A 26,664-nucleotide genomic window follows, 5' to 3' on the forward strand; every position below is an offset into this window, starting at 1 on the left:
AACATAAAGGTGCCTGTATCTCCAGACTTTACAATGAAACGTGGGGTCTTTGATAGAGCAGTGTGCTCGGCTTGGCCAACTGCACCTTGGGTGCCAGTTTCACGATCAAGCTTGCCAATCCCAGATTTCGCAATGTCGCTACCAGCCAAACTGGATCTGGGGTTCGACCTCTTCGACGACGACCGACCAAAAAATATTTTTTGGGCTGTTCGCGACATTGAACGTGAAACTTTCACACAAGGCGCTGTTAGCCAAGCCGAGCACATTGCTCTAATAAAAAACCCACGTTTCATTGTAAAGTTTGGAGATACAGACACCTTTATGTTTGTAAGCGTGATGCTATATGAAGAGTGGTCTTTGTTCATTGTGAAGTAGGTGGACCCTGGCAGAGCAAAAGATGCAGAGGGATCTCTTTGTGTAACTGGGTTAAAAAGTTTGGACTTCAGGGACCATGCATGACAGGTACGCAACCCTCGTTTTCAGGTCATACATTGGCAGCTAATAGCCACTTTTATCCAATCAGCATTGTTGCGAAATCCTTGTGATGGGAATGATGCTCGTGCTCCAGCCGAGAATTTCCATGATTCAAGTAGCTTGATCCGAGCTGATTTGGTTGAGTTACGGTCGAACAAGGATTAATCAGCTGAGACATTCGAATGTATGCTGATGTATGGATCGATGTCATCTCTCTTTGACCGTAGCTCAGCCAAATCAGCTCGGATCAAGATAATTGAATCATGGAAATGAATGTCTGGAGGAGACGAATCGCTCACATGTCATAGAGTGGACAACAGTGCCGATTGTGAGGAAATTGCCGGTAGCTCGCAATGTATGGGCTATTGTCAATAGTATACATTATCATCCTTCCATCCTTCCAGTCATGCAAAGTAGCTGAGTTACACAAAGAGGTCCTTCTGCATCTTTTGCTCTGCCAGGGTCCACCTACTTCACAATGAACAAAGACCACTCTTCATATAGCATCACGCTTACAAACATCAAGGTGCCTGTATCTCCAAACTTTCCAATGAAACGTGGGGTTTTTATTAGAGCAATGTGCTCGGCTTGGTCAACTGCACCTTGTGTGAAAGTTTTACGTCCATCGTGGCCAATCCCAGATTTCGCAATGTCGCTACCAGCCAAACTAGATCCGGGGGTCGACCTCTTGAAACTTTTTTCGACGACCAAAAAATATTTTTTGGGCTGTTTGCGACATTGAACGCGAAACTTTCACACAAGGTGCAGTTGGCCAAGCTGAGCACATTGCTCTATTCAAAACCCCACGTCTCATTGTAAAGTTTGGAGATACAGGCACGTTTATGTTTGTAAGCGTGATGCTATATGAAGAGTGGTCTTTGTTCATTGTGAAGTAGCTAGACCCTGACAGAGCAAAAGATGCAGAGGGTCGTGTTGTGTAACACAGCTATGTTTGCATGAATGGAAGGGTCAATGTATGATACTTTATGCATCATTTAGTAATACTTAAACATTGCAAGCTAACAGGCACTTCTTCCCGATCACCTTTGTTACCTAATCCAATGCATACGAACGATTCTTCTACTCCGGCCCATCATTTCCATCATTCAACTTTCTTGATCCGAGGGGATTTGACTGAAAAACGGTCAAACACAGAAGTATCATCCAAAAGTACAAAGATCATTGTGATTAGTTATTTGTAAACTGCTGGTTGATAGCCCATTCCTCCCATTCAGCTCTTTTACCCAACCCAATGCATACGAACGATTGCTCTGCTCCAGCCCATCATGCCCATCATTCAACTTTCTTGATCTGAGTAGATTTGGATGAAAAACGGTCAAACACAGAACCATCATCTAACTTCAGAGAAATCATTTTGCAAAGTTATTTGTAAACCGCCAGCTAGCAGCCCATTCCTCCCATTCACCTTTTTTACCCAACTCAATGCATGTGAACTATTGTCCTGCTCCAACCCATCATTGTCATCCTTCAACTTCCTTGATCCGAGTGGATTTGACTGAACAACGCTCAAACAATGAAATGTCAATTCAACCTGCATTTAATTTCCACTTCTTCCTCTCTTAGATTCTTCCCTCTTCCTCCCATTCTCAAATGCTGCCCCCATTCAAGTACAACTACACTACTACATCTTGCAAACGATTGTCATGCTTCAACCTACCTTGCTAATCATACAATTGCCTCGATCCGAAAGCCTTTGACTGAATGGCAAGTTCATGGGTGTACGCAATCTTCTTGTCACTCTTCCACAGCACACGAGTCTCTTGGCACAACACACGTTCTCTTATACAATCCACGACCACAATCAAACGTAACAGCATTCATTGCAGCAGTTGCTACGAACAAGATCTTCACTCCATTGTCTCCAGCAGCGTTCTTTGCTTGCAGCAAGTTGCCTTGCAGCCTTTTTACGTGGACAGCAGATAGCCATTGTAGAGAAGCAGCTTTATTTACGTGTAGCAACTTTCTTGAATATACGACTTCTTATGGATATGAATATGGGTATTGGTTTGGGGTATGGGATGGAAGGAAATGGAAAGAGGATTGCTAAGCACCTATTTTACCTTGGTATTGTATTCATTGTCAAAGTTGCTCATTGTGCTTGATCCCATGGTCCTGAATGATCGATGAAATTGCTACGTTGCTTATCGTATCATTGAAACTTCGAGAAAAGGTATAATGGGTTCTTTATTATGAGAAGGGCAGTCCTTTATTGTACGATGGCTTCGGTGTCATGGCTCTATGGTGATCTCAACAAGAATGAAGAGGAGGGATTATACGAGGTTGATGTGACAACTCTTCCATTTGGATGAACGATCTTATTACCCAAACGTAGCTTCCAGTATAGGATCAAGTACTCTCTGTGCGTGTGCCTTCCTCAAATAAAGGATCATTTCAATACTACTATGAGCAAAAAAAGATAGCTGATTGAGTATGAGTGCTATCGACAGAATATGAATAGCTGCCTTTAGTAGCATTTGTAAGTTTTGGGAAAGAGTTGCTCGTTAGTGAATTAAATCTCCTTTGTGTGTCTTTATAAAACCTGTCATCCAACCCCTTCCTTCCCCTTTGTTCTCGACTGCAAAAGTCGCCATGTATATTATACCCAGAAAAGAAAGCTGGCTTGGCCTCGGGCACGCAGGATCATTTTACTCCTGACCTGTGGCTAGCTCCTTAAGTCCCGATCCACCATTGGCAAGCAAGCAAGCATTTTCTTTCTTTCTTTCTACTACTGCTTGTACTTTGTTGTCTTTTTTTTCTACCACTCATTCCATCTCTCCCCGATTAAGGATTTCAATAGCATATCAACCAACGACGACTATGAGTGATGATGGAGATAATCACCAAGGTTAGCCATCGACAACATCAACAACATTATTGATGCTTCGACTGACACATCACATGCACATGCTTTGACAGCTGAAACGATATGCGGTGCTAACGGCAATACGGACACAGTATGTTCACCCAAACATGACGATGTCTGGAAAAACGGCACATGGTATCAAATAACATGGAATCCAAGGTATACCACCACCACCATCATCATCACCATCATCCACCCCTTTCTTTGCGGACTTATCTTTATTCCTCTGTAGCTATCCGACCTATGCTGCTACAGTAAGGGGAATGCATAATATAGCATATATATGTGCAAATGGAAGATTGATAATCCCGTTACTTTTTTGATCAGTCTTTTTTGAACATCGTCTTATATCGAGTGGAGAACTATCAAAATATCCGTATCAAAGAATGGAACAACGTGAGCTCGACCAAAGGAAGTTTCCCAGTACAAGTGGATGATACATGGTTTCCAGGATCATCATCAACAACCCCGAGTGATCGATTGCTCTACCTCGTTGGTCCCGATGTCGAGGATCCCGATGAAGAAATGAATAATAGGTTTTCAGATTATCCAGCACCTGTTCCCATGACCGTTGAACGCAAGTAATCGATCAAACATATACATGACAATCAAAGTTTAAGCTCACGTGCTATATTTAACTACTAGGGCCCAATACGAATCCAAAAGAGACAACAGTACAAGGGGTGAAGGCAAATGAAAATTCGACGTCTAATAATTCAAGCAACCAGCAGACAGGATTACAGCCATGGTTGATTGCTGTGGTCATCATTTCTTGTGTTGCAGCAGTAGCCGCTTGCATTGCTATGATATGGGCTATTCGACAACTTCGAAAACGCAAAATGGTGGGTGATGAGAAAGGAAGCTTTGATCCAGGTACTATACGACATGCATAAAAGAAGGGAAGGGACCAACCAATCCACTAACCAAGATGATGTTCCAGGCACTGTTATTGTTGGTGATGGTGGAGGTGATAGTCAATTGATGATGGCTTCAAGTAGCATGCCACCTTCTTCTATCATGTTAGCTGCAGCTGCTGGAGGAAGCACCAATCCAATGATGCATACGTCACATCATTCTTTGCGAGATAGCAGTTATATGCTTCCACGATTTGGACCAGATGGCTCAGTGAGGAGTACGTTACGATATGGGGAAATTGTACGGCCACAATCTTGTAGCAATATCTCGACTCGTTCGGATGCTGCGACGCCACCGATTACATCCACAGACGCACTCATGATAGCTGATACCTTCCGTCAACGTATGCGACGACCCGATTGGCAACAACAAACACAGCAGCAAGAACATGAAGATGAAGATGAAGCGTGGGAAAGCAAACGAAGGCAATTAAGTGAAGAGCTTTTGAAAAAGGAACTTGCAGCTGAAGGAACGCTCATGAAAAAGGTTGGCAAACGAGCCCATTTATTGAGCACCCTCGTGGATGAGGAAGAAGAAGAGCAACAACAACAGCATCATCCCCTCCGAAGTAATACTACTAGTAGTAATATCAATCATAATAGCTAGACAATTGCTTCCTCTCTTTTGTACATCTACAAAACAATCTTGTATCGTCACTATCTTTATTATTAAAATAATTGAATGTTGATAAGATGAAGTAATCCACAAAAGGAATAAGAGATAACCAAAAAGGAAATGAAGGCCAAAGAGATCACGGAAGAAGAATCATAGTAAGAGAATGTTGTTAGTATCAATAATGAAAAACCACGATACCCAAATACCATTACTTACCCCCACCTGACCAGCAAGTAGAGAACGCCGGGATAAACCCGGCTCCGACCCCCTCTACGTGGTTAGCGTAGGGGGGCCGTGGATGGCTGTGCCGTTGTTTATGTTCTCTACTATTGCAAGATGTCAGTATAAATCATACATCAAGATCCAAACTTGACAGACTTACCTTGCTGGGGATGAGGATACCAGAGAAGGGGGAAAGGGGACAGGCGGAGGCGAGTGGAGACGAGGGACACCGAATAAATAATAAGAACAATCCTTGCTGAACAAGGAACTTGACCACCATCTTGGCCATGGACCATGAACAAGGAACTTGACCGTCGACTTGAGCAAAAAGAATCATTCACTTGATGACAATAACACCAGAAAAATAACGCCTGCATGTTGCCAGACCAGTGCAATAGTGTGCATGACCAAGAGCCGTAGACAAAATGTACCAAGGTTCCAATACCAAGAGACCATGACACCACCCACGCTTCCTGCTTGACGACGACGCGACAACAATGACTGCTGCCTGTTGTCAGACCCAATGACATGATATGGCAAGAGCAAGGACCATGGATCAAAGAACATCACACCCACAACTGAAAGTAATAGCAAGGACCACCGAGTGATAGTAGAGGACTACAGCAGTCTTGGAGAGTAACAGCAAGGCTTGATTGTAAGAACAGCGCTTCGCTATAGAGCAATACATAGAGCAAGAGAGTAAGATTGTATAGAGAAGAGAGAAGAGAGAAGAGCGAGAAGAAAGTGATGGAAAATGGTCCGTGTCAAATCATGCTTATATGGGGCTGTGAAAATGGAAAGGAGTAGATCCAAGTAGAAAAGATAAAGAGGATCCAGAACACCAGTATCATCAACATCAGGTGGATGTCTCATACACGGGCGTTCTTTTTCACATTCTCAAAGGAAGGATCTTTTTTCTCGGATCACAATGACGCACTAAATTGGAACCATTGTTTGCTCCCCATATTCCTCTCTACACGTGCGCTTTTTTTGCAAGTGGCCAAATGATAGGATCCTTTTCCCCTACATCACAATGACGCATCAGATTTACGTTCGCTGATTATTTTCCCTTCCCTATCGTTAATAAACCGAAATCATTTTATAGCAGTTATCAACAACGATCAATGAGCCTGAATGGCATTTCATTAAACTTATTGCATGATTCCGTGTGGTGGAAGTGTATGGGCGTGTCGAAAGAAAAAGGGGATGTTGATGACAGCTACGTCAACATCAGCAGCTGGATGTCTCGAACGAGGGCGTCGTTTCCTCAACGAGCGCGATCCCATGTGAGGCTGCAAAAACAAATTCATACATTCATGCATCATTTCTCAATGGGCACGATCCCATAGATGGCTACGAAAAAAAACATTCACTCATTCATGCGTCATCCCACAAGCATGTGAGAGTGTAGAATAATGAATAATGAGTCAACTTTATTGCACCTATCGGATCCCTCGTAGAAGCACAAGATAAGGGTAAAAATGGGGATGAATGCATGAATTCAAGAGCATCACGAGTGACAAGCGAGAGACAACATGAGTCGAAAAGTATGCCTCGACCTACACGGTCGCGTGAACAAATAAAAAAAAGTGTCATTATTGATCCCTCATTGGTGTATGAGGAGGAGATAAGCAATGGGACATTGCGGGAATAATACATGAATCCAAAAGTATCAGCAGTGACAAGGTGGGGGGGTCTCCAATGACCGCATGTTGAAGAAGAAAAAATGTCATTGATGATCCACCATTATGTTGATCCATTGACGGTTGGCGTCAAGGTGTTACGGGAATGTGGAAAGGCCACTGCATGAATCGAAAGATACCAAGAAAAAAATACATTGTGTCAAAATCTAGGGGCTAATCTAGCCCCTCCCCACAAACACAGAACCCCAACAAGAAACACTATTGTTGATGCATGAACCCATTGGTTCACAGAGCTACGAGATAAGGTAGGTGTGTCATTGTTGATGCATGAATACATGGTTCAATGAGTATATGAAAGTGGAATGTGGCGAGGTCATTGGATGCATTACAAGTACATCGAGTAGAGGAAAAATTTGTGTGCGTCAATGTCTGAATCTCGGCTCACATAGCCAAGTGTAAAAAAAAACTATACTTGATGCATGAATGTATTGGCTCATGGGAAAAGAGATAAGGGTGGCATGTCATTGTTAAGTCATGGATCCTAGGCTCATGCATGAGAAAGGGAGAATGTGAGGGGGTGGTCAACACAAACAAAAATTATCCTGAGTAGGAAAGGAAATGTCTAAATCTACATCTAGACTCACACGGCCACACGTAGAAAAAAAGCTATGTTGATACACAGGTATGTATGAGATAAGGGCGTGTCATTTTTGATGCAAGAATCCGTAGCTCATTGGGTAAGGGAATGGAATGTGGGTGCCCAACAACAAGATTAAAGACATTATGTCATCGTCTGATTCTCGGCCCAGATAGCCAAGTGTAAGGAAAAAACTATGGTTGATTCATGAATGCATTGGTCCAAGGAGCATGAGATAATGGTGGCGTGTCATTGTTGAATCATAGACTCCAGGCTCACGCATGAGAAAAAGGAGCGTGTGTGTGTGGGGGGTGGGTGAATCAACACTTATACCAAACCTATCACGAGTAGCGAGGGAAAACAATAGAAAATGCCTAGACATCTAGGCCCGTATGGCCCTCCAGCAATAAAAGCTATTGTTTATGCATGAGTACACCAACACATGTTATGAGGTAAGGTGGCGTGTCATTGTCCATGCATGGATCCCAGGCTCATGTAGCACGAGGAAAAAAGAGAGTTTGGGGACAGCACAAGAGTAACGTGGCGGGATAAGAGAAATAACAAACGCGCCCACATAGCCCTTTGTATGTAGCAAAAAAAAACTTGCATCACAATGATATGTACATCAAATTACGTTTGTTAGCTCCCCCTCCTTCCCCTATCGATTAGAAATCATTCTCAATTGAAGAGGATAGCAGCAACAAGCGATGATGGTTGACTCTCAATGATATTTCAGTAACCGCATTACATGGATCAATGTGCTGGAACTGCATGAGCGTGTCAAAAAAAAGGGATCCCGGAAAAGCGGCAGCATCAACATCAGCAGGTGGATGTCTCGAATGCGGGCGTCTTCTTTTTCATGCTCTCAAAGAAAAGACTCTTTTTTATCCCATCACAATGACGCATCAGATTACTTCCACAGTTTGCTTCCCCACATTCATCCCTATCGATTCCCAAAGGAAGGATACTTTTTTCTCCCGTCACAATGACGCATCAGATTTACAATCATTGATCACTCTCCCTTTCCCTATCGATAATAAACCTCTCTCATTTGAAGAACATAGCAGTAATCAATAGCGATGGATGATTGTGAATGGCATTTCTGTATTCTCATTGCATGATTCAGTGTGGTGGAAGTACAAGGGTGCGTCAAAGGGAGGCCATGTAGCAAGCAAATGAAATGTTACATTGCATGCATGTTCGCGCATAAAGAATCTCTCCTCTCAACCGCATTCTTACAAGTATACAAGTCTATATTATCAAAATGATTGTGCTCTGTAATGACGTTACTCTTTCAAGTATACAAAAAAAAGAAACCCAGATAAGACATCGCCATCGCAACAGACATCTTCCAGAATACTTCCAAGCGAATCCTTGCAAGCGAATAAAAGCAACATATAAGTCACTATGTAAAAGTAAAGTAAATCTCATTTGGGGTGGGTGGGTCATTTGCAGCACACATAGTGATAAGCCGTTCCACACAAAATCGACGTTTGCGAGCGAAGCGAGTCAGTTGGCGGCCTAGTAATTTTATTGCGTTGATGTGGAGAAACTATTTCTATGGATGCATTCTCTTTACCACATTTGTATTCAACGTCTTGCACAACTTGCCGACCAAGATCTTGACCTATCCAACATCCCCTTTGACCCCTACCTCGACGATCTCCTACGTGCAGCATTCCAGACGCGTAATGTACGACTCATTCAAAGTGCATTGGAACGTATTGGTTTACCCCATGGCAGCCATCTTCGCAACGAAAAGCATCGACATGTAGCCTCCGTATGCCTTGATCCTGGTTATCGTTGGTACAACCAATCGACAGTATTGAAGACTATTGAGACTCGATTTCCCCATGGCCTTTGCAGCTTGAACCTATCACATAGCGATACTATTACCGACGACCACATGTTTAGCTTGAAACAATGTGTCAACTTGCAAGTGCTCGACCTATCTTACACGGCTATCACAGACGCGGGAATCGCGACATTGGCGCGTATCACCAAACTCAATGAACCGCATTTGGGATTGAAGCACCTGGAGCTATTAGGGATAGCAGGCAACAATCTCTCCGATCGAGTATTGAAGCACTTGGGAGCCATTCAACCCTTACAGGGGATGGACTTGTCATACACAACCGCTATCAATGCAGACATTGCAACATCGTATTTGGCAAGGTCGGGATATGCAGTGCTGCCAAAGAGGATCCATCAGCTGATCGGTTGGGATGGCAATGATCAAGATAACGACAGCAGCTGCAGTTGTCAATGCAAGATACCCATTCATAAGAGCGAGTTGACAAAATTGATGCAAGCGACCATGTACCCCGCAAGAGCACCGGATATGAAAACAAGGAGAGAGGGTAATAATAGCGGGACATCTCGTCTATGTCTTTTCCGACAACAACAACCTCAACAACATGATCCATGCAAGAGGAATGCAACAAGTGAGATGACAACAAAACATGGTACAACAACATCTCAACCTGCGAAAAAGAAACAGCGACGTGAACAAAGTTTAGAAGATTATTTGCTTGTAATAGAACAGGAAATAGGGTCGTTTTGAATAAATAAGCTTGTTATTGGTAGCAACAACGACTAAAAGCGGGTTTCAATCATGTTCGTCATTATAATACTCTCAATGCGAGATGATTAGTCATGCAATTGCTTCCAAGCAGGGCAAAAGTGTATACGTTATTGGATCCAAGTTATGATAACAATAAGACCATCATTTGAGTGGAGAGACCCAGCTACTACTACTACTGATGCACAAGAGGTATGCATTGCATATACGACGTTTCATCCTTATCTATCATACACGAGCATGTAATCTGTCACTTGAAAAAACAAAGGGGTCAAGTTTGAGCTCAGCCTTGAAAGTGGCCTGAGACTAGCATGTGGATAATAAATACTGTGTGCGTGTGTGTGTGTGTGTGCGTATGTACCCGAAACCAATTAGGCTGAAGCATTACTATTGATCGTGTTCCTGAATGAGATGATCATTTAGCTTATCTTTGCTATACCCTTTTCTCTCGTCACTCTTTCAATAACGTTCACATTGAACATCCCAACCAATTTATCATCTTATAAACTGTGCATATTTTTGGTGGCGCATCCTCAAAGAGGCAAAGAAAGTAAATTTGGAATTAAGGCTTCTATTCCTTGGTGCAACCCTTTTTTACTCCTTCCATATTCGTCATTTTTCCTTCCTCTTTCTCAATCTTGTATTTCACTTCGATTCGCAGTCCATGTAAGTGGGTGGGAGTAGAGAGGAGTGGGTGGGCAAACACGAGCATCAGGGGAATTCAAGGAGATTGACCTTTATATATATACTTTACTTGTTCAGACGTTGTGTGTGTCTGCGTGTATATAATTCAGAATGCTGCCCTCGGAAACTACAGACGATGACCTTCATTCCCATGTGGAGACATTGACAATACGCTCTGAAGAGTCTTCGATACAACAACAACGACAACCACAGTCGCCTATTCGACGAGGACAACGACCCACAGCCAGCACTCGACGAGCTTCTCGATTGCTTTATGCTGAGAAATATGGACTCAATTCGCCTGTAAGCGATGATGAATCCCATGATGATGAACCATTGGGACAAGCTATGAAACGTGTTAGCCAAGGGATCAGCAACCAAAGCATTGCAGCCATGGCAGCAGCATCATCACGACCAATTTCTGTGCGCAACATAGCAGAAGTCAATAATCCAGCACGGCCCGCTCAGTTTGTGAAACCTGCAGCATCACAGAGTACGAGCTTAAATGGAGTGGGTGCCATCCCTAGTGATATGCAAGATATTCAGACGCTCTATGAACATTTCCAACGCAAGGTGTATATGGAAGGGTACCTCAATCGAATGCATGATTTGACAGCCGAAGGTCGTGTATGTAATGATCGTACTTGGGTATCTCGCTATGTCGAATTATGTGGACCTGTGTTGATGCTATGGGATGCGAACATGACCAATGCGGCTGATAACGAAGATGATCAACAGCAACAGCAACAACAACATCATCATCACCATGAGCGATTACCCGAATACATGAATATCACCGATGCACATGTGGAAGGTTTACCAGATCAACCATTACTTTTCAGTGTCAATTCAGCAGGAGCCAATCGATTTTATTTTCAAGCTCCTGATCAACCCACGGCTGCCAAATGGATATGTGCTATTCGATTAGCATGTTTTGAAGGAGCACGCATTCATGAGATTTACACACGACGATTCATTTCCCGCTCAGCCTATTCGGATGTACTTCTCAAACGACCCGCCAAAGTTGAAGGATGGTTACAAGTACGACTCCCTGGTGACACTGGTTGGAAGAAGTATTGGGCCGTGGTGACCGATCGGCGCATTGAGAAAAAGTTGTTCGGCAAAAAGTCGGTGCCTACACGTGGTCAGCTTATGTTTTATGAGAGCAAAAAAGCCAAGCATCCCGTCAAATCGATTGTTAATGTTGTGCAAGCATATACTGTGTACCCTGAATCACCACAACTTATCGATCATGCCACGCTTATGAAGGTGGAAGGCAACATTTACAACGTATCACCCACTACTGGAGAACAACATCTCTTTCGTTCATCAGCAGGTGTCCTCGTCATGGCAACGGATGCGCGTGTATTGGTTCAATGGATGGTGGGCACATTTGATGCCTTCAAGTTGTATGGTCGTCCTTCAAAGTTATTGGATGATCCCAACTCAATTCAATCTCTCAACTTTGGTGAACCATCCTATGGCATGAAAAATCCACAGCTGTTTTTGGACTTGGCAGACGTGATGCATGTGAATGTTTTGGGAGAGACATTATTGGATAACAAGGTGGCATTTGCTGCTGTCCTCGAGAATAAGCAACGTACAACAAGGAATCGACAATCGGTGGGCAATATGATGGGTCCTCGCACAAACAGTATGCCCTTGATTGCTGGTATTCAAACAGGTGGAGCACCAGTTCCAGGTCCTGCTTCGCCTATCAACAATAACAACATGCGTCGTCGTACCCTTTCCAGCACTCATTTACCACAACAGCATCAACCATCATTGGCAAGTCCTTCTTCAACTCGTCTTTCTACTATTCCTCAAGGTCGTCATTCTCGTTTGCAACAACAACATCACACGTATGCCAGTGATGATAGTTCTGAAGAGGAGGAGGAGGAAGATGATGATGACGAGGATGAAGAATCTAGTGAAGAAGACTCCGTTTTGCATATCAAGAAGCCTTCAACAGCACATGTACAACAACAATCATCAACAACACATACATCGGAATCATCTGCTGGTAGCACAGCTCCAACTACGCCAGCGGATCGTCGTCGTTCAGAATTAGCTTTGCCAGAGATTTCAGAATCAAATGATTTTGCTTCATCACTTTTGGGCAACTTTGAAACGAAAAGAGATGAGCCAGCTTCTTCACAACAAAAAGCTACACCGCCACCTCCACCTATCCATGGCAACACAACACCCGTTAATCCAACAACACAACGTCGTGACAGCAATGCTTCCAACAGCACATTAACAACAAGCAGCAACAGTAGCCATAGCAACAACAGCAACATGAATAGCAAGCAAAAGGGTATAGCAACCCCGACACCTGGCAAAAGTGCTTCTCGTCCTGGCTCTTCTCTTGGTTGGGGCCAACGATCATCGACCATGATTATGCCATCTGACAGCAGTAGTGAGGATAGTCATTCCGTAACCAGCAATTCAAGACCACCTGCCATGACATCACGTGCTACATCTCGACCAGGTTCAGCCATGAGCAATACCGGTTGGAATCGAAGATCATCTGCCATGTTACCTCCCAACAGCAATAGCAGTGGATCCAATCATAGTAATGGTGCGATGGGTGGGAACATGAGTCGTACAAGCATCCACAGCATGTCCCCTGTCAATGGTGGTGCATCCTCCGATGTGAGTGGTGGTGGTCATGGATACCCACAAATGCCTCGCAACAATAGCAGACCTTCTCTTCTTGATGGCAGACGTAGTTCGAGTGGAATTTTATTACAACAGCAATGGGATGCACCTCAAGATTCACCGCAACAACAATTCCTTCCTGATTATTATTATCAACAGCCACACAATGCTGTTGACGATGATGATGCACCTATTATTCCTCAATTGGGCACCCACTTTGCTACACAAAACAGCCTTCTTGACATGTATCGACCTGATCAGCCACCAGCAAGAATGCAAGAAGAATATGCACGTGCGAGTGGTCAGCCATTAGTGAGTCTCTCGAGCAAACCGACCCAAGATCGTTCAGGCTTAGTTGGGATGATCAACAATATCGAGAGTGAGAAGCGTGAGCGAGAGACATCTCGAAGCAAGATGATGGAAATGGATAAGGAACGTGCTCTTGAACAAGAACGAGAACGCTACAGAGAACAACGTCAATCCATGATGATGATGTCGTCACCGGAGCCGCCATCCGTATCACAGCCAAATCGCCAATCTATGATGATGATGGGTGGTTATCAAAGTCCAACACCTTCTTCATCACAAATGTCAATCAATGATCAAATGCAGCAACCAATGATGATGCAAGCACCTGTAAGTTGAAATACATGGGATGAAATGAAATAGGATCGCTGACATGTTGTATGTTTATGTAGATGATGGGAGGACCACAATATGGGATGATGATGGTTGATCCTCGAATGTCCATGATGGATCCACGTATGATGATGATGGCTTCACCTCAAATGATGCAAACGCCCATGATGATGGATCCAAGGATGATGTCCAACATGCCAATGATGTACATGATGCAGACTCCCTATGGCCCACAGATGCAGCCTACCATGTACTACAATCCAATGATGCAAGAAACAAACAAAACCACTGCTACAACGGATGAAGATGATGTTCCCCTTGGATCACAACCTCGTCGACGTAGCAACGCCAACTTTTATTAAACAACGCCACGCCATCTTTTTTTACTCTCAACAACGCATCCCGTCACACACACACAACACACATTCACAAGTTATATATATACACACATATATCTGCTTCATCTCAAGAGGAAGGGTATAATCTAGCCAGCTTGATATCATTTTTCTTTTACTGTACAGTTTTCTTTTTTTACAAGGTTTCTATTTTTCTCTTTTTCCCCCTTTCATCCTCCCAAGGTCGAAGCTGACAATGATGCAAAACCTGGCAATCCACCATTCTAATAAAGCCTTGCGTGTTAATACTTTACGATAATAATTGGAGAATTCGTGATACTTACTGAAAGAGGACATGCAAAAGATGTTGATCCGGATAGGTTAGGATGGATGGTGACAAAAAGAACACGTGCTGCAAGTTGTATAGTGTATTCCACGTTGATGTCGCTTTGTTCACCGCCATACAAACCACAATCGGTTAATAGCGTGTTGAGCATGAGGGAAGAAGATGCGGATTGTGTATCGTATCGAATAGTAAAAGGGAATGTGAAATTGTAGTCGCTGTTTGTAGGAATGACTTGCTTGTTCAAAAAGCCTGAGCCAAGATAGGCTCTTTCACCGTCAGATGTCGGGATATTGGCCTATAATATGGGGGACGAGATTAATGATATGGTGTGGATGATGAGGGTGGGCTTTTGTCGGTGTACGACGTACCGTGGCTTGCATGTCGGATAGATGGATGGGAAGCACATTCGGGTTTTGAACATTGACAACCAAGCCGATGTTGATATCGAATTCAGTGCCATTGTAAGTGATCTGCGTCTCGTTGCTACCAGGTGAATTGGTCACATCAAGCACTTCCACCGTAGGCATCTTGAAAGAACCGAGTAATCCACCAATCACAATGATACAAATGATAATGCCAATGATGATGAACCATACAATGTAACGTGCCCAGACGGGTAAGCAGCATGCACAGCACAGACATCGGCAGCATTTGTTGCGTTCGGTAAGCGGGGGCCTTTTTCGTTTCTTATTGCCTTCCTCATCAAGTTGATATTGCTTTTCATCGTAATGGGCAGGTGGCGGTGGTGGCAATGTTGCTGCACTGGATGTGGGTTCTGTTGTTGGCTGTTGTTGTTGCTGTTGCGGCGGCGGTGGTGATGACGATGATAAGGGCATAATAATATATGGAGGAGGGAAAAAAAAGTAGAGGGCTAAAAGTAAGAAAAAAGTAGCGGGGAAAGAGATTGATAATAGATGGTTTGGGATTTCCCTTTTATACGAGAGCAAGATACACTACAAGGCTCACACATTATCATTATCGCGACAAAGTTGAAAAGGGATCGGCCCGACATACCGTATCCCCCGTTCAAATCCCTCTTGGTTCCACGTGTGCCACCTATATACACACGATCCTTTTTTCTGCTCTTGTTGCTGCATGTCTAGTACAGGTTTCAGATTTATCGAGTCTAAACTCGGTGCACGTTCCCATTCTTGTTTCTGGTTTCCGGCGCCGTGCATATATATATGGCTAACTGGCGTCATGGTCAAATGATCCCATTTGGGCTATCGCAACTTGCTGCTGCTGAATTAAAACATCAATTGGCATTAGACGTAGTAGCGGGCTCATTTCAACCGACAACAGCATCGTGCACGATTGCTTTATGTGCATTGATATCAGGGTGAAGAGAAAAGGGGGCTTGCATTATTATCTCCAAATGCACAGCTCATGGTATCGGACTAGTGAGATCGGATCGCCAATTGGTTACTTTTTGGCAAAGAACAAAAGGAAATAGAACACCGCGAATAATGAGACAAAAGAGCGGATATGGATGGATCAGGGAATTATTGCTGCATCCCATATCAGATACATTTTTCTGACACTTGGTCCTCGAAACATAAACGGTAGCACAACATGGATAGACCGACACGTTGGATTACACTGTGCATGTAAAACATGTACATGTACATTTTGTCCTCGGGTTGGGTCAAATCAGATCTAGCTATAAGGCATGTGTGTGCTACCTTGAGTTTTTTATGTCAACTAGCTTCCGCTTTTAGGCGCTAAAAATAAGGCATTAGGTCTGGACTACAGGTAGTAGACATCATCCACCACCATAGCCCCTTCCCCTTTCCTTCTTTTTTCAACTCTCAAACTCAAATGCACCCCTTTTCTTTTACACATCATCATCATCATGACAGTAATAAATCATGTGGTTATGCGGGGAAGATAAACATGTGGTGTCATGCACTAGGGGGAGGGAACAGAAGGTTGCTGTTTCCGATACACGATACAAAGGCAGGGATCAAAAAGAGAGCCGTGCAAAACGCCAAGTAAACCCAATTATCGAAATTGCTCTGTGTAGGTGGCTGAACTAAGGCATAGACAAGACGACAATGATGATCCTTTTGTTTGCTTTTTGCTTTCTGTGTGCTTGTTTATAAAAGGCAAACCGAGATTTTCGCTGCATATCGACAATCCTTGCCGCATGACGCACTATTGCTTATACGTAGGTGACCATCATATCATCACGTCAAGGGTTCGAAATGGTGTGAAAATCGATCAAATCAGATGACGATACCAATCCCCAATAGCGCGAATCCATCAAAATTCATGCAAGAGCAAGAAGAAAAGTGAGACATTTTATTGGTATGGGTGATTGTGAATATGGGAGATGGCGTGTGTGAGTGAGAGAGAATCGAATGTTGGACGATAGACTCGTTTAGCTTTGTGTTACGCCAGCCACAGACCTATTCACATTGCTGTAGCAACATTGTCCAGCGAGATTATGCGCCGCAGCCCAGCAACAGCAGTAGCAACCAGCTTTTCTCCACCGCCACTTTTCCTTTCTCCACATTTACTTTTCGAATGCTCAAAGTCCTCCAACGAAAGCTCGTCGTCGTAGGCGATGGTGCTTGTGGTAAGACCTCTTTATTACTGTTCTTCAACAACCGCCAATTCCATACGGTAAGAAACACCATCAGAGCGATGCGTAGCAACCAATCACCCCCAACGACCCGATCCTTATTGACGCTCTTGCAAACAGGCACATATACCCACAGTCTTTGAGAACACTGTAAAGGATTTCGAAGTAGATGGTCAGCATGTCGAGCTTGCGTTATATGATACTGCAGGTATGATAATACCATGTTGCCCTGCTAGTTAATCACTTTTTCACACACACGTACACAACCATGATCTAGGCCAAGAAGATTATGATCGTTTACGACCCCTTGCTTACCCTGATACACATGTTGTTTTGATTTGCTTTTCAGTTGATATACCCGATTCGCTTGATAACGTCAAAGAAAAGGTTTGAACAATGGATTGATTTATGCAATACGGGCTTCTAACGCATGTTTGTTTGTTGTTAGTGGGTGCCTGAGATTCTTGAACACTGCCCTAATGTACCTTATTTATTGGTCGCATGCAAAAAAGACGCACGAGATGATCCAGATGTGGTGAGCCGTTTGGCGAGCATGTCCGAAACACCCATTACCTATGAGCAAGGCGAAGAAATGTGTCGCAAGATAAGTGCAACTGGATACGTTGAGTGCTCTGCTAAAACGGGTGAGAATGTCGATGATGTTTTTACCGAGGCTGTGCGTGCTACTGCCGAGAATGATGGCAAGAAGAAGAAGGAAAAGTGTCTCGTGATGTAAAACAAAGAATACCGCATTGAACCCATTCATTATTCCTGCTATCCACCCACCCCATTATGTACACATCCTCCTCCTTGTACCCATTATATTCAAGTAAAAGAATATTGATTGTTTGATACGATATGTATTTAAGTCTACGTACAAGTCTATCTATTTCTTATCAGGCAAAACCTTTCCTGGGTTCATAATTCCCTTGGGATCAATAGCCTTCTTGATTGTCCACATTAAATCCACCGTATTGTCTCCGAGCTCAGCACGAAGATACTTCTTTTTGCCAAAGCCAACACCATGTTCACCCGTAATTGATCCTTCCATACCAATGGCGCGTTGAATAAGGTTTTGGTTTAAGCGTGTTGCTTCTTCGAATTCCTCAGGCTTGGTTTGATCAAACACAATGAATAAATGGAAATTGCCTTTAAGGGAGTACACATCACATGTGTCAGTTGCCAAGCACAATCAATAGTATTTATGCAAGCTTTACTTACCATCGCCAGCATGGCCTGCAAAGGGACAAGGAAGAGATGATCCTTCCACATCTTTTTTGGTCTCATCAATCAACTCGGGTAATCGCGATACAGGGACCACCACATCCGTTGTCCATATAGATGCATTTTCTTTGAGCATAGTAGCTGCCCATAAGCAAGTCTATAAGAGATCATCGTTAGAATGCAATTACATCATTGTCAGAAAACAAAATACAACCCACCTTACGACCTTCCCACAGCTTATCCTTCTCTGCTTGAGTGGTAGCATACTTAAATTTACCGCCGCTATGCTTCTTGACCAGCTCTGAAACCACCTTGATCTCATGATCGATTTGTGCCTTGGATCCCACAAACTTGAAAAAGAGCGTAGGCTTTTCCTCATAGCCAAGACTTGGATCAGAAAGTTGCACGGCCTTCATCATTACATCATCAAGCAACTCGACAGCACCAATCTGGACACCAGCACGCGTCAAATCAGGCACCACAGCAGCTGCATCACGAATGGATGGGAAATCACAAACCGCCACTATCCATTTTCCTGATAAGTAACATGCATCAAGTAGATACAATGAAGCACATTTATCATACCTGTTTCCTCCTCAGGCCGTACTGCCAACTTGAGAGTTGCCTCTGTTACAATACCAAGAGTGCCTTCTGATCCAATGAAAAGCTTAGTCACGTCGTAACCAGCCGACGATTTTCTAATATGAACATTATTATAAATGTCAATGTATACGAAGATGTGTGTATATAATTACCTTGGTCTTTGACGTGTCTTGACAACTTGACCATCGGGCATGACAACTGTCAAATTGATGACCCATTCACGCATAGTACCCCAGCGTACAGCATTGGTGCCTGAACAACCTGTGCCCACCATACCACCGATACATGCACTATTTCCAATCCGCATTTTCCCGATGTGAGTTACCGCAATATCCTTTTTACCATACACACGCACACATTTCCGTACCCAGGTCCTGGATCCATTGGGAAAAAGAGGCCATGTTCCTTGAGCTTATTGTTGAGATCTTCCCATTGCACACCAGGTTGAACCACAATATCCAAATCATCGGGATGGAATTCGACAATATTGTCCATGTGCTGGGTAAAAGATATACAGATGCCGCCTTGGGGTGCTGTGAAATGGCCTTCAAGAGAGGTACCACCTGAGAATGCAATGATCGGGACACTAACAGCGATAATAGATAAAATAAGCACATCATCATCATGTCACACGCTGCATCCTCTTGTACTTGCTTGCTTACCTAAGCTTATTGGCAATCTTGACAATCTTGACTACATCCTCGGTGCTCTCAGGATAGACAACGATGTTTGGAATGCCTTCGTTGTGATAACTATTGCTTGAGTGACCATGTGCTTGCAAGACATCTTCGTCTACAGTGACGTGCTCAGGAGGCAAGACAGACTGGAGCTCGTGAAACGCTTGTCGGATAGCAGACTTTGGAACTTGACCGGAAGCCGATGCAGCAACAGTAGCACCACCACCATGAGAGGAAGAGGCCTTGATTTGCTGTTGTTGGTATCCAATGACGGCAGCGGCTGATGCCACACCACCCGCCATGAACCAAATGGCAGCGCGTGAAGCGCTTGATTTCGTTGCTTGTTGAGTACTATTGCTGCTATAAAGCTGACGACGTAAATGTCCTCCCACGCGTCGTGATGCCTGGCGACCAATTGCGAACATGAAGAGAAAGAGATACGGGAGAAACAGGGAAGCTATCACGGGATTTATTCCACAAAGGGGATAAACTTTATTCATGCAACGGCGCGCGATCTGCGAATCAATGTACTACGACGACTGCTATTGGTGATGATGATGATGTTGATGGTTACGATGATAGCGCCCCATCCCAGTAAACAAGATACCACCTCCAATGACACCCACAAGGAATGAGTTGACCTTGGTTTGGCGAGGACAATGGTAATAGGCATCATTCGTCATGCTTCTTCGTGATTGTACATTGATCATTGTATTCCGAATACGAGGTGCAACGGTTCTTGAAACGGTCGTCAACATCATGTTTGATAAAGATCGTGTGAGAAAAATGATATAAGGTTGAAAAGAGATCAAGCGGTATGAAGCTTCTTAATAAATGGGATCCTTTCTTATCCAGATACAATGTAGCCCTCTTTTTATTACTTGAAATATGCAACTAAACCCATGTCAAATGTAATGATTACGTCAAAACGAGCGTTGCCTAGATGGGGGGTTTGCTGTGGCGAGTGGGCAATTGAGAATTTGGGATGTATCAGAGTACTCAGATTAGATTTCAGAAATTGCGGGGTAAAAGCTCCAGCTCTTATATAGTCTCCAAGCTGTTCACTATCATAAGCAAGCTTGGGTTTCTTAGTAAAAGAGAGAAGGGGAAACAAAACAACGTGGGAAAGATAATGCATTACATTTGATGTGGAGCTGTGTAGTGTGTGATGAAAGATCAACCACCCCTGACATAAAGTGAATATCGGCCTCTGATAATTGGATTAGCCTCCTCTTCCTCACTGTGACCCAAATGATCCTTCAGCCCGCCATCCTATTCAACAACAATGCACAACACGATCATCTTGCCAGTGATTAGGATATGTTTTGGGTAAAGTTTTCAATTATATTCAAGACGCAAATGTACATTTTTTTACGAAAGTCAAAAGAAGAAGAAAAAACACAAAAAGTTGTCAAATCAACATTGGGATCTGGGAGTTGCTTTTAGTCGATATAATCGCTTGGATGTAAGAACATGCATCGGTTGCCGAAACCGCATCCATCACCAACACTAGAATATGAAAAAAAGAGTAAGCATCATCACGTGAAAAGAGCCTCCATAACTTACCGGCAAGGCTTTACAGGGTGTATAAACTTGCAGTTACGGTTGCTGCAATAAGGCCAGTAATCGCATCGAGATTTCATGGTGGGCTTGTGAGTTTGACGTTGTTCCTCGATCCTTTCCACACGACTCAAACGCTTCTTGACACGACGACCCTTTTTGCCTCGAGGACGATTTTCATCTTGACCAGGAATGGGGTTACCAGCTTCGTTGGAGTAAAAGCTTTGTTGGTTTTGCTGTTGCTGAGGTCTAAATTCTGGCACGGGGATCAAAGTGGGCCAAGCAAAGCCATATTGAGACATTGGGTCATTGTTGGGTTGCTGCCAGTATGTGGATGATGACTTGGATGCACTGGGTGTTGTCAAAGTGGAGGTGGGGTATGATTCATCCATCTGCTTGGCTGATCCAGATGACGAGGAAGTAGTGCTTGAAGAGTCTAATGGTGATGATGGAGCAGCGCCTTCCTCAGATGGCTGTTGTTGTTGTTGTTGTGTAATGTTCTCAGCCTTTTCCTCAACCTTTGTATCCTCCTTTTCAGCAGCCTTTTCCTCAACCTTTGCATCCTCCTCAGCAGTAGAAGATTCAACTTGGGCAATGTCTTCCTTCTCAACCTTTGTATCCTTTTCAGCAGCCTTTTCCTCGATCTTTTCATCCTTGGATTCAACAGGTGTATCAGCAGCAGCAGCAGACTCGATCTTTTCATCCTTGGATTCAGCAGCAGACTCGATTTCAACAGGCTCAGGCTTTGTTGTCTTTGTTTCAGCAGGCTTCATTTCTCGGGATGCTTGTTCCTTGGTAACAGGTTCAGGAGCAATAGTGTCATCCTTGGTCGATTCAATCACAGCAGCAGCCTTCTTTTCAGTCTCAACAGCATCGTGCTGCTGCACAGCAGCAGTGGTGGATTCTTCCTTATTGTTGATCTCTCGGTTGTTCAATGGTGTCGTTTCATGTGTTGTAGCATTCTTTGTATCATGTTGTTCAGGGTTTGTGGCGGATGCGTGTTGTGTCGTACTTTCGGGAGTCTCCGATGCCTGTGGAATGTGTCAGTTGAATATGTCGACGATTTTTTCTATGACATGTGTGTATATGTGTATACCTTGTCTTTTTGAGTATCCTTTTTAACCGAAGATATAGAGCGAGTGTTGTCTTTATCAGAGTCTTTTGGTGCAGGTGGTTCTATCGAACAAAGTATAAAGCAATGAGCCCATGGAGATCGCATGAAACCCACACCCATTTCAAACACTCACTTGATAGATAATTGTAGCAAATCACGGTGCCAACCGTCAGGACCAATGCACTGACCAACAAAGTGGGCCGTGTTAAAATAGTTTGAGTGAATGCCATTAGGGCAGTTGGTAGCAAGTCCAGTGAAATAAACAACTTGAAGAAGAGTGGGAAAAGAGAAGAGAAGAAAGCGATATCTTCCGGTTGATTGGGAATATGGTGAGTGAGATGAGTGCAAAAAAGAGTGTTTATCAACCGGCTTGATTGACAGTCCGACAGGGTGTGTTTTTTTCTATCGTCAAGACACACACAACAGCAGCAAAGGATATCCAATGGTGATGTATATTCAACACAATCGATTCTATGAGAAGAATGACAAAACAAAAAGGGGGTCCTTTGGCAATGAATAAAGAAAGGTTACCTTTCAGTAACATCCAAACATGAAAACAAAAATTTTGCAGTGATGGTGTGCAACCGGAAAATTCGATGACGTGAAGAACGCTCCCTTCTTACCCAGCTGCTGCTGCTGTGCTGCTGTACCCTGCTATTGCTGCCGCTGCTGCTTCTACTGCTGCTGCTGGTGATGATGTTCGTTGTTGTCACAGGTGCGTGCAACCCATACATCAGTTTGTGCCCTGCACTTTTTCCTTTTTTCCCTTTCTTCCCTTTCTCTTCTCTCTTGTTCCTTACTTTTATCAATCACATCCTCCCATCATGAGCCGTGAAGACGAATACGATTATCTTTTCAAAGGTATTCTTCCTCCTTGGCCTATGATCCATTCATCTTTTTTTGTTCACAATCCTTGGTTTTAGTTGTTCTTATTGGAGACTCGGGTGTCGGCAAGACCAACTTGCTTGCCCGCTTTACCCGGAACGAATTCAACCTGTAAGGCAATAACGCCGATGAACGACAACGCACAATGCATATACATATCCTGACGATAGTTATGCATATTACCAGTGAATCCAAGAGTACCATTGGTGTCGAATTTGCTACTCGTAGCGTTCAAGTTGACAACAAGACTGTAAAGGCTCAAATTTGGGATACGGGTAAGTGAGGGTGGTCCTTCTTTGTGAACACAACTTTTTCTCTATTGAAGCATGTGTAACCTAACTCTGTAAACCTTACTTTTTCTCCCTTCTTGAAGCGGGTCAGGAACGGTATCGTGCGATCACAAGTGCGTAAGTTTTTTTGCACACATACAGCTAGCATAATGGACTCCGCTCTCATTGACATGCTATGAACCTTGTCATCATCATCACAGGTATTATCGTGGAGCTGTCGGCGCTTTGCTGGTCTATGACATTGCCAAATACGCTACATATGAAAATGTGACTCGTTGGCTCAAGGAATTACGAGATCATGCCGACTCCAATATTGTCGTCATGTTGGTGGGTAACAAGAGCGATTTGAGACATTTGCGTGCTGTCCCCACCGAGGAAGCAAAACAATTTGCTGGTAACTGGAAGAAAATGATGGGATAAAAATATGATTCAAGAGGACTCATTCATCTTGTTTTCTTTGTGTGTCAAGCTGACAATGGACTCTCATTCATTGAAACATCCGCCCTGGATTCAAGCAATGTTGAGCTTGCGTTTCAACGCATCTTGACAGGTAACAATCATGCAACAAACAAAGCCATGTGTGCGTTACTCATCATGATGGATCCATTGTACCTTTTATTAGAAATCTACCGCATCGTCTCCAACAAGGCGCTTGAATCATCGGGTGAACAAATCAAACCCACTGCTGGTGAGACCATCTCTGTGTCTCAACAACAGAATGAGCAAAAGCAAGGTGGCTGCTGCTGAGCGATCATTTTCTCTCCCACCCATTATATACACACCCACATCTACAATCCCAGTTACCCGAACGCTATCATATACACGATCCATATCTTTCTTTTATCTATATCTTCTCCTTTATGGAATAATTGTATCTACTTTGAAACTATAAAACGACTCGACAATAATCATCGTGAGGCCGCTGCATCAAATGAAAATTGATAGAAAGGGAGGGATCCATTGTCAATGGGTTTCTTGTCCGCCGCCGACATTTGTAAAAAGCTTTGTGAGAGGCTCTTTTGGAGTTCTGCTGGTATCTCTTCAACGACCAAATAATGGAGTGCCTTGATCCATGCTCTATGAGCGAGAATAGTGAGGCATCGAATCTTGATTTCACGTGTACGTGTCTCGATCAAAATACTTGGCGGCTCCAGACCATCCGGTACAACTCTAAATGAGACGATCGTGGCACTCTTGGCATTGTCTGCATTGGCACCTGGTTCCTTTGGCCCCCAATACAAAGTCCGTGTATAAGGATGCACCCAAAAGAAACGTTTATGCTTGTTCTCCGACATGCCTGTACCCACTCGTTTACGCATATACTTGATCATCCAATCGCCAATCATGGTACGTGTCACTGCTGGCACCAGGTTGGTATTGGTGGCCAAAATGTTGCCTGATAGAGGGTTGGTGTCGCCATGGCTACCATCATCATCATGATGTTTGCTGGCAAATGCAGGGTCAAAATCGAATGCAGTGGCACGCGCAGGGCTGATCAATGGTTGTTCACTTTGCCGAGTTGCTGCATAAATGTAGGATTTGGGGTTCATCAGGAGTGATCCATAATTCTCATCCTTTGGTAATCCTGCTACTACAGATTCCTCTTCTACCCCTTGCTCTTGATCGTTGCTTGCTTCCAAGTTTGCTGTATCATCATCATCACCATCATCATCCGGTATCGGTGCTTCTTCATTCAAGGTGTTGGAAAACGATTCTAGGCTGACAATTTGCCATTCTTTCATGGATGAATCATATTCAGGTGGCACTTGATTCGATGGTAAATGTTGATGCTCGAATAAGGTGTCCTGATTTTCAGTCCTTGTAGGAGGAGGAGGAGGAGCAGCATTCTTTGCCTGCATCAATTCGTCACCAAGGGATGCAGGCTGATGATCCCAGAATGTTTGTGATGCAGCACACTCTTGTGCTTCTTGCAATAACTTGTCCATATTGGCGTGCTCCATTTGTTCAGCGTGCAATCGAGTCTCTAGCTCTTTGATAGAAGCATGTGCATGATTCAAAGACGATTGAAGCGTTTCAATCTCAATCTTCAATGATTCCTCATATTGTTGTTGCTGCTTTGTGTTGATCCCTGGTTGTGCTGCAGGTGCTGGTGGCGATTGTTCACGATGATGAATGATGCTGTTCTTTTCATGTGTCAATTTGTTGTTGTCACGCGTGAGCTGGGACACTTTTTTCCTCATTGCAATCATTTCATGCTCGTATTCATGACGCATCTTATCTCGTTCTTCAACATGTTGATGCTCGGCGGTGCGTAATCGATCCAACTCATGCAGGAGTGCCACCTCATTTTGAGCGAGACGTTTTTGTTCAGCGATCGTACGAGATAATTCGTGTGATGTATCATGCAGCTGCTGCGTCAAATCTTGTTTGGCAAGCTCCAAGTTCCAAATTTCCTCATTCAGCTGCTCTGGTAGTATATGCAAATCATTCGTTAGTGATATACATCCAGCATTTACACATGCATACAAGGATTACATACACACCTTCTTTATCACTCTTTTGTTTAAGCTGCTTTTTGAATGTGTTCATTTGCCGTTGGTGTTCAGCCTTTTCTTGTTGCAATGTGCTGACCGAGTCTTGTGTTTGCTGCAAAAGATAATGCATCTTTCGGATTTCACCCAACAGGCCCTGGTTCATCTCGGTGTCTGTTGCATCGTTCTTATTGCCACGAAATTGATCGATACGCTCCAAATTGTGTGTTTGAAGGCTGACAGATTTCAACATACGCTTCTTTGCAATGATGGCTGGTGGAGGCGACGTGGTGCCATTGCTGGTGATGATTGGACAACCCGACGTGGGTGATGAAGATGCCGGCTGCTGTACATATGAATCAATAGATGTGAGTGAGCATACGTAGGGCGTCATCAAGTATAAGATGCGAGCTTACTGACTGTGGTCTCTAAACTCTTAATGATTGAATTAGCATGAAGTAAATGGAACAAGGATTGGAACTTACCTGTTCATCACTCATCCTTTCACACAAAAGAGAGAGAGAGAGAAAAGGTAAAAAGTGGATGGTTTCCATGCCGACAACGGTAGTATTTTAAGGAGGGTCATCTGCCCTGTCAAC

General features: G+C 43.7%; 9 protein-coding genes across 9 annotated transcripts; 5 read left to right on the forward strand and 4 right to left on the reverse strand.

Annotated features, from left to right (window-relative positions):
• Positions 1 to 3,312: 3,312 nt before the first annotated feature.
• On the forward strand, positions 3,313 to 4,879 carry O0I10_007330 (uncharacterized protein; the record flags this gene model as incomplete). The annotated part of the gene is made up of 6 exons (XM_058487348.1): positions 3,313 to 3,340; positions 3,412 to 3,517; positions 3,591 to 3,612; positions 3,686 to 3,935; positions 4,004 to 4,231; positions 4,299 to 4,879. 6 exons carry the CDS (start codon positions 3,313 to 3,315, stop codon positions 4,877 to 4,879), a joined length of 1,215 nt encoding a protein of 404 aa, XP_058341909.1.
• Positions 4,880 to 8,954: 4,075 nt separating this feature from the next.
• O0I10_007331 (uncharacterized protein) lies at positions 8,955 to 9,953 on the forward strand (the record flags this gene model as incomplete). Its single annotated transcript, XM_058487349.1, has 1 exon — positions 8,955 to 9,953. The coding sequence occupies one exon, from the start codon at positions 8,955 to 8,957 to the stop codon at positions 9,951 to 9,953; it is 999 nt and encodes a 332-aa protein (XP_058341910.1).
• An 813-nt stretch (positions 9,954 to 10,766) lies between these two features.
• O0I10_007332 (uncharacterized protein) lies at positions 10,767 to 14,317 on the forward strand (the record flags this gene model as incomplete). Its single annotated transcript, XM_058487350.1, has 2 exons — positions 10,767 to 13,952; positions 14,015 to 14,317. 2 exons carry the CDS (start codon positions 10,767 to 10,769, stop codon positions 14,315 to 14,317), a joined length of 3,489 nt encoding a protein of 1,162 aa, XP_058341911.1.
• Positions 14,318 to 14,520: 203 nt separating this feature from the next.
• Positions 14,521 to 15,472, reverse strand: O0I10_007333 (uncharacterized protein; the record flags this gene model as incomplete). Its single annotated transcript, XM_058487351.1, has 3 exons — positions 14,521 to 14,574; positions 14,635 to 14,931; positions 15,005 to 15,472. 3 exons carry the CDS (start codon positions 15,470 to 15,472, stop codon positions 14,521 to 14,523), a joined length of 819 nt encoding a protein of 272 aa, XP_058341912.1.
• A 1,690-nt stretch (positions 15,473 to 17,162) lies between these two features.
• O0I10_007334 (uncharacterized protein) lies at positions 17,163 to 17,956 on the forward strand (the record flags this gene model as incomplete). Its single annotated transcript, XM_058487352.1, has 4 exons — positions 17,163 to 17,261; positions 17,341 to 17,428; positions 17,498 to 17,607; positions 17,669 to 17,956. 4 exons carry the CDS (start codon positions 17,163 to 17,165, stop codon positions 17,954 to 17,956), a joined length of 585 nt encoding a protein of 194 aa, XP_058341913.1.
• A 150-nt stretch (positions 17,957 to 18,106) lies between these two features.
• Positions 18,107 to 20,149, reverse strand: O0I10_007335 (glycolate oxidase, subunit GlcD; the record flags this gene model as incomplete). The annotated part of the gene is made up of 7 exons (XM_058487353.1): positions 18,107 to 18,369; positions 18,442 to 18,601; positions 18,663 to 18,967; positions 19,030 to 19,142; positions 19,200 to 19,337; positions 19,415 to 19,633; positions 19,710 to 20,149. The coding sequence occupies 7 exons, from the start codon at positions 20,147 to 20,149 to the stop codon at positions 18,107 to 18,109; spliced, it is 1,638 nt and encodes a 545-aa protein (XP_058341914.1).
• Positions 20,150 to 21,166: 1,017 nt separating this feature from the next.
• Positions 21,167 to 22,628, reverse strand: O0I10_007336 (uncharacterized protein; the record flags this gene model as incomplete). The annotated part of the gene is made up of 4 exons (XM_058487354.1): positions 21,167 to 21,233; positions 21,291 to 22,315; positions 22,381 to 22,460; positions 22,532 to 22,628. 4 exons carry the CDS (start codon positions 22,626 to 22,628, stop codon positions 21,167 to 21,169), a joined length of 1,269 nt encoding a protein of 422 aa, XP_058341915.1.
• Positions 22,629 to 23,222: 594 nt separating this feature from the next.
• O0I10_007337 (uncharacterized protein) lies at positions 23,223 to 24,320 on the forward strand (the record flags this gene model as incomplete). The annotated part of the gene is made up of 7 exons (XM_058487355.1): positions 23,223 to 23,259; positions 23,322 to 23,394; positions 23,470 to 23,558; positions 23,657 to 23,690; positions 23,774 to 23,967; positions 24,043 to 24,123; positions 24,196 to 24,320. 7 exons carry the CDS (start codon positions 23,223 to 23,225, stop codon positions 24,318 to 24,320), a joined length of 633 nt encoding a protein of 210 aa, XP_058341916.1.
• Positions 24,321 to 24,481: 161 nt separating this feature from the next.
• O0I10_007338 (uncharacterized protein) lies at positions 24,482 to 26,565 on the reverse strand (the record flags this gene model as incomplete). The annotated part of the gene is made up of 3 exons (XM_058487356.1): positions 24,482 to 26,001; positions 26,078 to 26,411; positions 26,551 to 26,565. The coding sequence occupies 3 exons, from the start codon at positions 26,563 to 26,565 to the stop codon at positions 24,482 to 24,484; spliced, it is 1,869 nt and encodes a 622-aa protein (XP_058341917.1).
• Between the last annotated feature and the right edge of the window lie 99 nt (positions 26,566 to 26,664).

This window comes from Lichtheimia ornata (assembly GCF_029851405.1).
Source record: "Lichtheimia ornata isolate CBS 291.66 chromosome Unknown scaffold00035, whole genome shotgun sequence".
Taxonomy (NCBI): Eukaryota; Fungi; Mucoromycota; class Mucoromycetes; order Mucorales; family Lichtheimiaceae; genus Lichtheimia; species Lichtheimia ornata.